General features: G+C 30.0%; 1 protein-coding gene across 1 annotated transcript; it reads left to right on the forward strand.

The window, feature by feature from the left end:
* Positions 1-3749: 3749 nt before the first annotated feature.
* On the forward strand, positions 3750-4906 carry LOC126845098 (uncharacterized). The gene is made up of 2 exons (XM_050583657.1): positions 3750-4005; positions 4155-4906. Exons 1-2 carry the CDS (start codon positions 3817-3819, stop codon positions 4428-4430), a joined length of 465 nt encoding a protein of 154 aa, XP_050439614.1. The 5' UTR covers positions 3750-3816; the 3' UTR covers positions 4431-4906.
* Positions 4907-17590: the final 12684 nt, after the last annotated feature.

Below are 17590 nucleotides of genomic sequence, written 5' to 3' on the forward strand. Positions count from 1 at the left end.
TTGACAACTACGGATTTCTTCCGGATCTTCGTTTTTTAACCGTCTGTCATCATTCTATTCATTGCGTTTGCAAGTTGAGAAATGGATTGACTTAAGCTCTGAAAATACAACTTTAAACTAAAAATGAGAAGAGATCATAATAATACAATTTTTTTGTTTTTATATATAATTCTAAGAACTGAAGGATAGAGGATTGTGGTATCTCTTAAAAATCTACTGACTACGAAGAGGGTCTGGACGAACCGCTGACGGCTGACAATGAGGACAAGTAAGTCGATTCAGCTAATAAAGCTGTAACATCATAATGTAATACCGGTTTAGGTTAGACGCTACTCCACGGCAACGAAGTATTCAAGGAGGCGAGAATCTGGACAAACCGTTGACGGCTGACAATGAGGACAAGTAACTAACTAACTTACTAATACACAAAAATAAACAACACCCTTTAGAATAAGGAATCTTAATACACAAAAAATATTGTATGTACCACACAAATCATATCAGGAATTACTTTTATTCCTTTATTGTATTTCTTGCAAAACTGCAAATGTCACATTTACTTTGGTAAAATTTGAATAAATTTTAATGAAGACATAATGAAAGCGCTTTCAGATCTTAATTAGTCCCAATCAAGTAATCTAGCGTCTAATAAAAAAATTTATTGATTCTCAAGAAGCACAATTTGCATCTTTGAATATGAGCCTCTCTGATCTTGGTAGCCAGGTGAAAGAGCTTAGATGTGATAACTTATTGTTAGCTCTGCGTAATAAATTAAGCACACTCAAAAATAGTTATAGCTGTTGCAGCTAGCTTGCAAAACACACTACTTCGGACCCAGTCTCAAAAATCCTCCAAGAAATAAATGAGTGTGAAAAATGTTCATACAATGTTATTGTTTATGTTTCGGTGGAGCTAACTTCTCTTGCTACTTCTAACAGAGTTTAATTCAGCTTCACAACCAAACTTTTATCTAAAGGCTTTGAATACATTAAAAATGAATTACTCAAATACCTTATCTTCTATAAACAATATTTGTTTTTGATGACACCCTTGTTAAACAATCATTGGATTCTCAACACAGTCTATACTGCGACCACGTTAAGACGATGACCGGGCGGCGGACGCGTTTTCGTTCGTTTCGGTCAGATCCCTGTCCCGTAATCTCTATACAATAATGCCACGCATCTGATTGGCTAGCCGGTTTTTTACCGTTACAAAAACATCTGTTTATACAGCTGCAAGCCAAATAACAACGTTATACACCGTGTTGTAGTCATCAGCGTACGTGGTATTGTACTCTTTGGTGAAAATATTTTTTGCATATTATATTAATTGTTAATTGTTGTGTGTCATTTAATTTTTTACTATGGATAAATACTATCAATCACCTGTGAAAAAAAATCCGTCAGGAAAAGTAATCAGCAGTGCTCAAAAACAAATGATTGTTAATCTATATAAGTCAAAGATGTCTGAGGTACCTAATATTAAGTATAGGGATTTGATGTCCTTAATTTCTAAAAATCTGGGGATTGGTATAAACCGTGTTCGCATGACCATATCCGAATACAAAAAGAATAAATTTGTGACATCACCAAGCCGTAGAAGAAATCGTCAAGGGATCTGTGATAAAGTCGGTGACTTTGACAAAAATACCATTCGCAGGAAGGTACATCAGTTTTGGTTTAATAAAGAAATGCCGACGATTTCAAAAATATTAACGGCTGTTAATGAAGATGACTTATTGCCAAATTTGAAACGTAAGTCTTTACGAAAAATATTGAAGAGTTTACGTTTCAAATTTTGTAAAAGAAACAGGAACAGCATTCTGACAGAAAGAAAAAATCTTGTTGCATGGCGTCGAAACTATTTGAGGTCCATTAAGCAGTTTAGAGAAGATGGGAGACCAATCTATTGTTTAGATGAAACCTGGTTGAACACTGGAGATTGTGTAAATAAGGTTTGGGTTGACGAAGCCGTTACATCGCATAGAATGGCCTTTCTGGAAGGACTATTAACCGGCCCTTCTAATCCTACAAACAAAGGGAAAAGATTGATCATTTTACACATTGGATCAGACGACGGGTTTCTACCAGGTGGCCTCTTGTGTTTCGAATCAAAAAAGAACACAAGGGACTACCACGATGAAATGAACGGCAAAACATTGCAAGATTGGTTTGAAGAAGTACTGCCACTTCTTAAAACAAATGCTGTAATTGTGATGAATAACGCTCCATACCATTCTGTGAAGACCGAAAAAGTGCCAACAACAGCATGGAAAAAACAATCGATTGTCGATTGGCTAATTTCCAAAGGAGAAAATATCAATCCTTCTGAAATGGTGAAAGTGAATCTAATGCAAATTGTTCAACGTCTTAAGCCAAGGTAATATATTTTTAATAATTATATAAAACAAAATTTAAATAAAAAAAGTAGAATAAATATTATTTGTGATTATACAAAAAAAGTTAATACATTTGTTAAATAATCATGATACACTCTGTATAATATAAATAATATAATATGATTGTTTTTTCTAGTTTCAATTCGTATTTCATCGACGAAATCGCTAAGAAGGACAACAAAACTGTTCTTAGACTCCCGCCTTACCATTGCGAATTAAATCCAATCGAGCTGGTTTGGTCACTGGTAAAAGGCTACGTTAAAGCAAATAACACAATGTTCAAACCAGAGGACGTCAAACACCTGTTTTATAAAGCTCTCGACAGAGTTAAAAAGGAAGATTGAGTTTCTTTTATTGATCATGTTAAGGAGGAAGAAGTTAAATTTTGGAAAGTTGATTTTATTTTTGATGAGCTCGTTAATAACGCTGTACCCAATCCCGATCATGTACTGACAATTAGAAACTCATCCGAGGAATTATCTGATGAAGACGATGACGATGTTGACAATATTTAATTAATGTATAAATAATGTAATTATGTATATCATAATGTTTCAAGTGTGAATTATTTATATAAATACATTTTTTTTAAATATATATTTTATTAGTATTTATACAAGTATTTGATTACGGTAGTATGAAAGAAATTTTCACATTACTATTGGTTCACTTAAATTATTTTTTTAAATATAACATTTTAAATATAATATTTTATATATATGGTCATCGTCTTAACTTGGTCGCAGTATACATTCCGTCATCTACAATCACACAATGTGACACTTTACACGGATTCTATTCACAAATAACAGATGCCATTTATTTTATGTTAAAAAGGCTCTTTAATAATTATTTATTTATTATGTGAGTAATTGTAATATTAATTCTAGGTATTTGAAGAAACTCATACTTTTCTCTAAGTATTTCTTCAAATACTTAGAGTATTTGAAGACACTTATATTTCGTCTGACTGTTCAATACCAGCAACTACTGACACTACTGACAAACATGAACCAAATAACAATATCAGTAATTGTGATGATATTCTTACTCTAAGTAATTCAACAGTTTACAGTAAAACAGTAAGAAACCATGATTAGTATTAAAGAGAATAGTATGATATAAAATTAGTAATAGTATAAAGTAAGAATAATAATCATGATATTATTGTTATATCGATCAACGAACGTGTAACGCGACAGTACCCTTCACAGACCTCTTCAACTGACGTACCCCAGGAAGTCAACGACAATAATACTTTAAAAAAGTAAGTGTTTAACAACTTCTATTTTTTTTCTACTCCACAAGTTTATTTATATTAAGTTTATTGAATTCTGTTAGCAGTTCAAATACAACATCTACGAAGTCAAAGATGCAGCCAAACTACTTTATTAACAAAACTACTGCAGGCGAGTATGAGTTATTGGACATATAAGTCGATCAAACTGATCGAGAGATATTTATCGAACAGTTTGGCGAGCCGGAAGCAGTCTTGGATAATGAAGGGTATTTGCATGATATATTTGAGGATAGTGAAGAAGAAGAAAAACAAACTGGTCGTTCGTCTTCAGTATACGATTCTCAAGATGAAAGCGAATCAAAAAGTACGTAATTAATAATAATAATGTTTATAAGTATATATATATATATTTATTTTTTGAAGTATATTAATTTTTTTTATCATACTTATAAAACTTTTTTGTTATTTTCTAATTAATATTAGTTAATTAATTATATCTGTTTTTAAATATAGTGGAAACCCGCGTATTTGGCGAACACGCCGCTGACTATACTCCGGTCCATCCATCCCACCTATATGAATGTTCAAGAAAAAATGGAAACATATTTGGTTGAATGGTCTCTAGAAGACAGCGGTGCGATGAGTGACCTATGTTGGCGTATGTCATTCCCAGGCTTGGCAGACAGCTATAGAAATTTGGAGCGAATTTATGCCGGGGCGTACGACGTTGACAATTTCAGGGAAAACGCTTGTGAGCACCCAAAATTATACTATAGTTATTTTCAATAAAAAACAGTAGCATCCTTATTAAATCATCCGAGAACACTAATATCTTTTAGGGGGATGGTTCGGGCAAATTTCTAGTGTTTTTTTTCATTTCGGGTAGTAGTATTATGTTTGGAGATGTGGGGCACCAATTTTATCTTGAGCAATTATAAATGTGGGTCTGTTAGCAGTATAAATTTAGAGAGGACTACGAGAAGAAATTACTATATCTGCAATTACTTCAGTAGTGGACCTTGAACGGGTTGCCTCATGGAAACAAATTTTCCGACCAGCGCACCTAATTAGACTTAACAAACTTAAAAAAATGTGAAGTTTGCAGGGCCAGACTGGAGGTCTGGGTAAACTTGACAGATCTTAATATGATACATGCCACAAACCCTAACTTTACCCTAAAATCAGAAATAGTCAGGACTTATTTTAATTATTTTATCCCAATTTCTGAACACTATCCAATATTAGGTGTGTAGATTTCAATGTCATGCGTGCCCGGTGTAAATTTTCTCTGTATATACAATTATAATTATGTCATATTATTGTTATCAGTATTATTATTATTGTTATTGTTTTATTATATTATTATTATGCATTACTATTATACATAATAGTATTTCTGTTAATGTATAATATATTCTGTACAAAGAAAAAATACTGTAAGCTACAGCTAATGTTATCGTATACTTTTTAATAAATGTTATCATATAACTTTTGTAATGTTATCTTATAACAAAAACTGATGAAAACCTTTTCATTCTGGTTAGTTTTGTTTTGTTGAGTGCATTTATTTGGTTATAAGTTTTATTAATTTAAGTTTATCATTAATTCACGATGAATTGGAGTGATGAACAAACAATTTCTTATATTGAAATGTATTGTGATCAAAGTTTTTTGTGGGACCCACTAATTCACATATACAAAAATAAAAACAAAAGGCATGATGGACTTATGGAAATTGCGATTACTTTTACTTCTTTGTTGTATTTCTGGCATAACTGCAAATGTCACATTTACTTTAGTAAAATTTGAATACATTTTAATGAAGACATAATGAAAGCACTCTCAGATCTTAAGCTTCTAATAAAAAATGTATTGAATCTCAAGAAGCACAATTTGGTTCTTTGAATATGAGCCTCTCTGATCTTGGTAATTATAAATGTGGGTCTGTTAGCAGTATAAATTTAGAGGAGAGGACTACGAGAAGAAATTACTATATCTGCAATTACTTCAGTAGTGAACCTTGAACGGGTTGCCACATGGAAACAAATTTTCCGACCAGCGCACCTAATATTGGACTTAACAAACTTAAAAAAATGTGAAGTATGCGGGGCCAGACTGGAGGTCTGGGTAAACGTGACAGATCTTAATATAATACATGCCATTTGGGGAATACACCGCTGACTATACTCCGATCCATCCGTCCAACCTATATGAATGTTCAAGAAAAAAGGAAACATATTTAGACGAATGGTCTCTAGGGGTCAGCGCGCTGAGCGGTGCGATGAGTGACCTACGTTGGCGTATGTCATTCCCAGGCTTGGCAGACAGCTTTAGAAATATGGAGCGAATTTATGCCGGGGCGTACGACGTTGACGACTTTAGGGAAATCGCTTGTATATATGTATATATATATATATATATAACTAATTACAGACCTATTTCCGCTCTCATGTTTACCTAAACTTTTTGAACAATTAACCGAAAAATTTATATCACAACCTTAAAGGCATTTATTATTTATAAATCAACACAGATTCAGATCAGGATGGTCTACTATAACGAATTTACTACGAAAATGGACTTCGAGTCGATGTTATTTATACCGACTTTCATAAAGCATTTGATTGCGTAAATCTTAATGTCCTAAAGTTAACTTGAATTTATCTTCCAAGTTACTAGTCCCATCTGGTGCCCCTCAAGGTGGTCACTCATGTCCCTGTTTGTTTTTAGTACTTTTAATAGATATCTCGGTTCTTGTTTTAATTAAAGCCAGTTTCAACTCTGCAGATGACCTTAAACTCTACTAGATAATCCGATTTTATGATAATACAAACGTCAACACTACTAGACTATGGCTTTTATAGATAATTATTTTGATATTTGTGAATAGAGGCATTTAATTATATAAACATATCCATATACACAATAATATATAATAATTGTGTGGTTATGATTATGCCTGTAGGGAAAAAAATATATATAAAATAAAAGTCAATGCTTTAAACACAAAACCTTATAAAACTAGAATTTGTATTCTAAGTGTTAATTATTTTCTAAATGAAGTTGTCGATAATATAAAAAAACCTTATTTTCAATAATTTGTTTTTTAATTTATAATCATTATAGTATTGTACTTAGTTGATATTTGAAATTGAACTATATGTTTTATAAAGTATTATTACAATTACTGTAGGTAATGCCGTTAATAAACATACATTTCTTTTATCACTCGATAAACTCTTAATTACACCAAAATGAAATTTGAAATTAAACTGTGTCACTGTCTTTAATAAATATATATAACATTATATTATAAAGATATTTTTTTTAACCAATTCTCAATTTCATAGTTTTAGAAATTGTACACATTATATCATACCCATAACGTAACAGTAACAAGACAAAAGTTTTGATTATTCTGTTGTTGACAATGTTGTCATAGTCAAAGGCAATTTTTTAAAGCGTGTATTCTTGATATGACAATACGTCTATATTACCAGAATACTGTCCGCTAAATTTTAGTCGTTGCCAAATCGACATGCAAAATATTTATAAAGTGCGTACTCTTCACATGGCGTTATGTCCATATTGCCAAAATACTGCCCACTTTTTGTTATCATTGACAACAATTCATGTTATTTTCTGAGCATACATTCCAAACATATGGAGATTAAAATATGTGCTACGTTATGGTAGTTTTTTTTTTTTTTTTTAATAAGAATTATGTAGCAGTATAAATGGTTGACTATTATTGTAATTTTCTTTTTATATTTTTTATTAACAGTCGTTATTTGTTCTTAGTTGTACTATATTAATTGACTGAAAATAATGTTCAGTTTTTAAAACACAGTTAAGAAAAACACACATTAATTTCAAATTATAATTCTAACTTAAGTACAATTCATTTTCTTTTTTTTTTGCATTAAACAATAGAAATATCAAATGATATTTCTAACTGATAGAGAAAATCAATAGTGTACAATATATATGATTAGGTACTTCTGATTATAATTATCGAACAACTTCATTTACAAACTCTGCTAAAATTTAAACTAATAATTTACATTTTGATTACTTAGTTTAAAACATCAACTATGTTATATAATATACTTTTTTCCATTTCATTTAGTCAAAGAAATTATAGTTTATTTATACATATATATATATATATATATATATATATGTATGAAATATTTTTTACTCAAATACTTTAGGTACTCAAGAAAAATTATTTGTTCTTATTTATCTTAAAAAATTAATTAGATGTCAAAGAAAAAACCATAGACCGGGCGTGTTTTAATGAACTAAATTACACTTTTGTATCTGTTAATGCATTTAATTTATAAGAGATTAAAAAATGCACTTCCAATTCTCTTAGTAGTTAGTATTGTCTAACAAATACTTTTGTAAGGGACGCTACCATAGAATAGATAAAAATAGAAGGAACTCTTTCAAAGTAAACAAAAACATGACGGTCATGTTGAAAGGGCGTCTATGTAGTACTATCAGTTTAAAATTTTGATATTTTTAACTTATTTTATAGTTGATAGCAATAAAATTATGTATATATTTGATCCTCCAAACTTGATAAAATCAACAAGAAATATGTTTTTCAAACATTATTTAAAAATTGGTGATGAAATTACTGACAGTATCTACCTCATACAATTTTATAATGAAGATAATCAACTCAAAATAAGATTGGTTCCTAAGCTTACTCGCATACATCCTGGGCCATTTGAAAAAAATAGAGTCTAATTGGCCGCCTAGGTGTTTAGCGAGTCTGTAGTTGTTAGCATGAATACCTAATTAGCATTGGGTGAATTAGAAATTGAATCCTATATTGAAATTCTGAACTTTTTCCAAATATTGATATTTTATTAAAAGTACTATCAACACTACCAGTTTCTACAACAACTCTTGAACAAACTTTTTCTACATTGAAACTGGTCAAGACATTTTTATGAAATTCTACATGACAGCCTAGCTCTACTAAGTGTTGTTGAAATATAATTAATATTCTAAGCCAGTGTAATATGTCTAATTTAGTATTTCACTTATGTATCTGAAATCTTAGAAAATTATTTTATAGATATTGACTTGACCTAGGTATAGGATATAAATAAGTTTGTACGTGGACAAAGCGATACACTCATTATACAGCTAGTATATCGTCATTATGCTTGTATCTATAGATGTATGCATTTTTCTATGATGTATTTTACTTATAATTTTCATTATTATTAGTTTAACTGTTATAACTTATATACAATACTAACTGTATTATTACTTCAATTGTTTGTATTATTTCTTTTGTGTTCCTCTTAAATTATTTTAACAAGTGTCCATAGAGATATTACGGTTAATGCTGAACAAGTTTGAAACCAGTTTGCTAGTCAAAAAGAAAGAAGTATATTATTAGCTTAAAATATATTGTATTTCTGTAAGTCCTCTTTGTATAACTATATTTTATTTATCATGTTTTGTGGTGTACTAGTGGAAACAGTACTTACAGTAAATTATTAATTACACAAGGTGACAGGACGTCAAGGTAATTTTCTTTATTTAATCATATATTTTATTAAAAAAAGGATACATTTTTTCTTATTTGTATCCAAATTATCCCGGTATACTAAATTTAAAAAAAAAATTAAGAAAAGGAGAATGTAAATTAGTAATTACTAAAAGGTCTAACATTTAAGCTTGTAAGTGTAAGTGTAAGTGCAAAGGTAAAGATAAAGATGAGAGATGTTCTTATGTTATCTACAGTTCATATAATACATAGTATGAAGACAACAAATAAAAATAATACAACGCAATAAAACCAAATTGCATATTCGAATACAATACCAATATAGCAATAATTAACAAAACTTATATAATGATGAGTTTCATTGAGACAATAAAAAAATAGGTAAAGTGGTACAAACAATTTTTTTTTTTACTTATTACGTGTAGCGATTATGAACTTGGAAATTATATATTGTAAAATTGTCAATAAAAAATTAAGTTAACCAACATATCGTCCTACATTAATCAATTAAAATTTTAAAAATCATACTACACCTTGAATCTACAAACCTTAATATATTATAATTCTTCATAGAATAAACTATAAATCGAAGGATGAGTTATAAGAATGAAGAAGACATAATAAATTAGTGAAGAGTGATTTAAGTCGGTATTATTTGGTACAAGTCGACAATTTTATAAGCCATGACTCCCACAAATATTACTTAATGCCGGCCCTGCAGTGCACGGTGCGATGAACGAAATGAGTCCAACAAAAATTTGTATGCCTATATCTTCATATTATTTGCACAAACCATATTATTTCATATTATTTTCACAAGAGTGAGCCTGTCTCAATGATTTTCCAAGAAATAAATAAGCGTGAAAAATTTTCATACAATGATATTGTTCATGGTTCAGTGGAGCTAACTTCTCTTGCTACTTCTAACAGAGTTTTATTCAGACTTCACAGCTAAACTTTTAACTAAATGCTTTGAAAACATTAAAAAGGAATTACTCAAACACCGTATCTTCTATAAACATAATTTGTTTTTGCCGACACTTGTGTTAAACAATCATTGGATTCTCAACACAGTCCACCTTCCGTCATCTACAATCACACAATGTGACAGTTTACACGGATTCTATTCACAAATAACAGATGCCGTTTATTTTATGTTAAATCAATACTCAAATCTTAAGGCCATCGATTAAACGACAATGACCATAAATGGTAACACATTATCTACGAATTATTAAAAAAAACTTAGTATTACCTCGCGATGATATTATGTCATAATGAAATATAATCAAGTCGGAAAAACTTAAGTACTAATCAGACGCTTCCGAATCGCATGTCTTTTTTTTTTTTTTTTTTTGTGTGTATAAAATAACTTTGTAACAACTATTGGTACTCACCCGCGAGACGTATGGCGCTGACGGCAAAACGGCAATGTGACGGAACAATTCTAACGGTATGGTCGCGTTAGCTAGTAAAATAAAATAATTTGAAATGTCAAATGAACTCGAACCGGACATGACCGGATAGGTGTTAGTAATTTTCATTTATAGTAATAATATTTGAAAACCGTCGTCGACGAACCACGATACACCAGGTCCGAACGAGAAGAGTAAAATGAAGCGGCCGTACGGCGGTGCAAAACGCATACCGTTGGCGGCTGAACAGCGCTACGAACGTTGTGGCTCTCCCCACCGCGTTATATATCATTACATGGTTACAGGCGCGACGGCCGGGCCCCATTCGACACGTTATAACCGGCAAACCAAACACAACCGGCGTCCGGACTCCGGCCCGGCAGGTGGTACATGTGAAAACTGACAAAACGACGAAAAAGGTCTTACAACGACTAAAGCATTGTTATAATATGTACTGTATACAATATAGTACTATACTATTGTTTATTATACACGGGCACGCAAACAAATGTCTAAAGGCACGGTGCAAGCAGCAAGACGCCGTCACGCAGTTCACATGGAATTTATAAAATGTACATGTATAAGGGTCGAAGGCTATGGATGGTCCCACGGTACAAATATATCGGTATAATACATTTGGTTAGGTATACAACAAAATATACCGCTGACCTGCAAGCACTGCCGGCAGCGATTTTTCAATATTATGATCGGAAGTATCGTTTTATTATTATTTAGGTACGATAATAAAATATTCTATATAATTCGACGGTTCCTATGGACCGCGAGCCACGCTGATCGAGATCGATATTATCAACTCTCTACCCCTTAACATTTAGTTAGTGGGCCTCAAAGTAATTATAAAAAAAATAGTGGTCCGCAAAACAAAAGAGGTTGGGAACCACTGCTATATATTATAGCACAGATCCCCATTTCCCGGGGTATTGTACCCGGCCACACTCATTAATGATATGCTATATGCTTAGGACTACAACCCAGCGTACTTAATCAATTTTGACCAAAATTCGACTTATTCGCTTATTCACAGTTTTTACAGATAAATTAGTATATTTAATCTATGATAGTAGGTACGGGTTATTTATTTTATTTGTTATTATTTTATAATCGTGATACAAATGGCTATAAGTGAATTGGATGACGAGGAAGCTGTCTGCTTAGTATATTCATAGCATAATCGTATGCGGAAAAGCAAAATTGCATCCATAGCCATAGAAAAATAATCAAAAAAAGGGTTTTTAAATATTAATTTCTTTGTTATATAGAACTACAAGTTGCTCAAGAATTTTCGGGATGCCTAAGAAATTAAAAAGCATATAATATACAGTGGTCCAACTGATATAAGACACTCATTTTCTCGAAAAATATCAAAATTTTGAAAAAATGTTTATTCTTATTCTTTATGGTTCATATTTTACTATATTTTTCAATACTGTGAACATTTTTAACTTCATCTCTTATACGTTGAACGAGTAAAGACTCACTAGCACTCGTTACTCGTTTACTCTGCTTGTGGACATTATCGACCGATCTCACTATCATTAATTCTATCAAACATTTTTGAAAAATGATACAAAACATCTATTTTTTTTCAAATTCACACTGGTCTCGGAATTGGATTGCCAAGAACTGATGCATTTTTACGGTACATAGGCCATAGGCGGACTTAGGGGTGGGCCAAAGGGGCATTAGCCCCCCCAATATGTGATTTAGCACCCCGGAACCAATTGGTTTTTTTATTTTAGTAAAATTCTTATTTAATTTTCTATTACCTAAAAAAGTATAAAAACCATTTTTTTTCTAATGTGCCTTTTTAATGTATATTTTAATACTTAGTTTTTTTTTTAGACTAGTTGGATAACGTTTGATTGTGGTTTATGTGTCATTTTACACAAGACAACTTCTAATGTTTTATTATCCTGGCGGCTGACCGCCAACCGTCTAGTGGCAAGACCTATTGGGAGGGTGGGGTGAAGGGTTGTTATTGTCATTGTAGATTACTTTTCCACAGCTAAGTATAAACAAATATAAAATATAAACATTGTATACATCTCTATATATATATTAATAATGAAGCAAACTTATCCCAGATATTATAAAAATAGTTAAAAACCCATGGTGAAATGAAATGTTTTTTATTTTTTTTATGTAAAAACATTTTGGGGTATATGCCAAAAATTATAACCAATTCATTGTCTATTTTACTGACAAATAGTACAGATAGTGTTTTTAATACATCAAAAATATTTCAGTTTGTTTTGGCAAGTGGAGCTTGTTATATAAGCAAGTTGAATTATAATTACTATAGTAAATTAAAACACAACAATTTTACAGTAGGTATTATTTTAAAGGATACGATAACTTTTAGAAGTCAAATTTTAACCTAAAAATTTAATTCATCCATAAGGTATAGCGAAACCAAAAACTGGTTTGTAATGTATTAAATAATTGTTGTGTTTTTTGCTTTTTAAATTATAGACGAAGTAAGCGGATGGAAATAATAGTATTCTAGCCCTTTTCTCACCTCGCCGAGAACATAAAACTAAATTTTAGTTTTTTTTGGACATTTTTTAGCTAAAATAAATAGACAAATTAATGTAAAGTACATTTAAGTTCATTGGGTACATTTGTTCCCTTGTTAGATATATATATTTTTTTTATTTAGATAACTATTATTTCAAAGACATTTTTGTGTGATATTTAAATTAAATATCATATTTTTCGTTACTTAAATTTTTGCTTAGCCGACAATTACCACTAATAACAATATAAAATATGTTTTTTTTATAATAGAGAACTATAAATTAATATTATCAGATAAAACAAGAAAAGAAAATAAGGGACGATAATTGTGAGCGGGAAAAAATATCATATAAGTACATTCCAACTAATTGTAAGGCGTTCAAACATTATTTTTTTCTAGTTATATAACTTTTTAAGTTACCTATTTTTCTCAGTTTTGGCGGAAGTTTGATAAAAAACAACTCAATGTAATTTTAGATCGTATTAATAAGACGGATTCCAATTTTCCTTTTAATCTGAAGTTTACCGTTTTCTTTATGGGCATTAAAAGGTCAATTTTTGGTTGTGCTATTAGAATTTGAATTATAAAAAAAAATTATTAACACTACACAGTAGCGGCTTCGGTTGTTATATTTATATTTATAATTTATAAATTAAATGTACTATATAGTAATAATTTCGTTTTGAGTTGATAATCAACTTCGATTGTAATATTATACATATTGCATTAATGAAAAAAAATGACAAAATATAGCATATATATGCCCACACATACGTAAAGTGGAAAATTTACGAAAAATAAATATATTGTAGGCTACATTAGTGTCTAAATATTGTCTGGGACTAAAGCCCCCCCAAAAAACAACCCCTAAGTCCGCCTATGTACATAGCATCCATAACCAGATTACAGTCTCTTTCTTACAGCTAAAGAGATTTTAAAGCTTCAAAAAGCCTGGTTCAGCATTCACCGTAGCTGTCCATTTTCTTATCACATTAGGTTGAGGAAGTTAGAATATAGATCTATAAATTATTATATTACAATGTGATTATTTGTTTATTTATTCATGCAAAAGAGTGTACACAAAATACAAATAAAACAATAATAGTTATAAGAATATTACAACTTATGGTACAAACAAAACTTATATAAAATAACTAAAAGTAAAAATTAAACCAATAATAGATTAAGTATGTACCACAGATACATAATATGAGTTGTAGTATATATCTGTGAGTATTACAGACTATAATAATATGATGTGATTACATATTTCATATAACGAAAAATATAATTAAGCTGATACAAATACCAACTAAGCACTGTTTTGTTTGTATCTGGTATTCAGAAAACACTACTATGTATTCATAATACATGGTTCTATAAATTGATGAAATATATTTTTAATTTAAGTAGGTAGGAAAATGTACCATTTTGTTTTATTTACTTACAAATATTTTATAGAGAAAGCCCTAAGAAAGGTGGATGGAAAAAAAATTAAACCAAGTATATTTTCCTACTATTTATAGTAAACAAATATGCAATTATGATATCTTTATAAAGATTCTTTAAACATTATTGTACATTTATTCCCTTCTTGTTATGAGGAATTATGTATGTAGAACTGACCGACAAAATCTATAGGCTTTGGACGAATAATAACTAATTGTAAGGGCAAATTTGTTCAATTCTTCACTATACCTACAACCAGTATGCTGTTTTTATTTCTGTCAGCATATCTTGTAAATTTAATACTTTGATATACATTTTTTTCACTTTTTGTTGAAGGCTTTAATACGACTTTTCATATTCCTCTTAATAGGTGTAACCGGTGTATGTAGATTTTTATTATTAGGTCTTCCCTTTTTTGGAATAACATATGATGGCCGTCAAGGATTATTGTCAGTATACTGATCTGGACTAAAGGTTGCATTTCCCTGGAATCGCTTGGGTGTAGTAACATGCAGTACTTGACACATCACTAGGTATTGAAATATTGTCAAATAACCCATGTTTGGATATAATTGGATCTTCTGAGAAAACCGGTACATCAATAGGCCTGAAAATACTAGTAACAACAGCATTCTTGGGTGTGTTTGGATTGTCGGATGATATTAAATTTAAAACACTTGGAATAGCATCATCTTTTAACAAATTATTATTTCTATTAACAACTGCAGTTTTATAGACATCATTTGTAAAATGTTCACCACATATACGAGTATATTTTGTTGGAATAATGTTAAGTTTAATAGCCTTTAAACAACAATCAACTTTTTTTCATCTTTTGGAAATCTATTGATAAAAAAACAAATTAAGCCATTTGAGCTAGGCATATATTTCAACGATACACAATAATTTTAATTTACAATCAACAAGGCACACTTACGAAAAAAAGTGAATACCACTTCCAGTAACTCTTTTATTTGGACGTTTCCAAACAAAGCATCTGTATACAATTTTCTTGAATTAAAAAAAAGAAAATTAGACAAGATAGATTAGATTGTCAACAAAAAAGATTGGAAATTGAAAATGAAAAATTACAGCAACACGAAATGAGCTAATGAGGAATGCGATTTTACAATCTCAATGTACTTGCAAAAAAAACAACGCTTCATTTGGTTTTTCATTAGCTGAATGCAATATAAGAGTGGTTAATAATGCAGTTTTTCCTTATAAAATACAATAGATGTTCAACATAACTGTACTATACTTTGATGACTTTTTGTTACTTATATGAAGGCTTGTGAATATTCAAAAAAATAAAAGTGAAATTAATTTTATTATGTTGAAGAAGTATGTTTATTTTATGTTTTTATTTTTAGTATGTTAGGTTTTTTTACCTACTTTTAATATTTTGTTATTTTTATTGCAAAACCTTTTGTAATTTAACATAAAACTACTAGTCTAGTTTAAAAACTAATATTTTGTGACTGGAAGAAAATATAACGAATAATAAGTATTGTGATTTAGTTATTTATGTTTAAACCCAGTTTTCATTGAGTAATGTATAGTTTCTTACAAAACATAATACTTATAATTATAAGTTATAACATAAAAATGTTAATAATGTTGTTTAAATTAAATATGAATTAACTTTTTAGATACCTATTTTCTTTTATTCAAGTGAATACACATATTAAAAACCTATACATATGGCAAGTATGAATAAAAATGCAAAAAAAATATAGTAATAATTAACATAACAAATTGTATATGCAGAATTATATTGAAAAATATATATTTAATTATAATTGATAATAATAATTATGTTTTATAAATGCTGTTATTTTCAGTTTTTTATTTAAACAAAAAGAGCATCTACTGTTCTATCGATCCTATACCTGTTTTGACTTAACTTTAAATTATAACAAGGTCCTCGGTCCTTGAATGGGATCATCAAATATATCTGTAACGATACCTACTGTTGCTGAGCAAAAAGTAAGAACCACATTTTGCTTGTAAAGAATTTTTCACCTAAGAATCATTAATTTCTCCTTTTAGGGATATTCATACATTTAATATAAGGTGCTGAAAATCATAACAATTTTATGGGTTTCCTTTAGAAGACATTTTAATTGTTGTTATTTCATAAAATTCGAAATTTTATCTCTTTTTGGGTAAATTCCAGAGTTTCATTAACTTTTAAAACTTATTAATAGTAGATAAAGTAAATATTTAAATACCATTTAAAATTAATAACGATTTACTAAAAATGTTGACTAGTAACGATAACCAGTTATAAATAATTACTCCTAAATTATGAACTCTAATAACTTAAAAAGTAATTATTCATAACTTGTTGTTCTCGACCAGTCAAAAATATTATCAAATTTTATATCTGTAAAAATTGCAAAAGTTAATAGCGCTGTGAAAAACACAAATGACACTAAAAACAAAAATGTTTTCAATGAACACTAACTATAATAGTGTAATTTATTTGAAAAGAATTTTAGTGACAAATGGATCACCCCATATTCTGCACCGGTCGTCCTGTAAAAAATAAATATTAAGAAAAAACGTTGGTATTTGACACATGTAACCACACAGACGGTATTTTATGCCCCCGATCTACTACTATAATGTATATTATGCATAGTGCTCGACCGTGGCAGTGGGGTGTGTGTTAAATTTCAAGGCCAACGCGACGACGTCGACCGTTTTAAGAAATTCCTCAAAAACACAATAATATAATTCTGGACATTATTTTACAAAGCCGGCGATGGATAACGGCCGTGCGATATAATTTTTGTTTAGGTAAACAGAAAACACATTTACAGCGGAGGCGTATTTCCCATTAGACTTGAGTAGGTAGCTGCCCAGGGCGGCACGTTTTATAGCATTTTTTTTTTTTATCATATTAATTCCGTATCCAAAAGGAGAAAATTCGTTATTTAATAATCACGAGAAATAATCATTATGAACAAACTCTAAAATTTAAATAATAGAATTTTAATTTTTAAAG

The sequence above is a fragment of the Adelges cooleyi genome, unplaced genomic scaffold (genome assembly GCF_023614345.1).
Source record: "Adelges cooleyi isolate 19-005CV unplaced genomic scaffold, UGA_ACOO_1.1 ACOO_flye_CR_arks_rails_tigmint_CR_PRNA_667, whole genome shotgun sequence".
NCBI classification, from domain to species: Eukaryota; Metazoa; Arthropoda; class Insecta; order Hemiptera; family Adelgidae; genus Adelges; species Adelges cooleyi.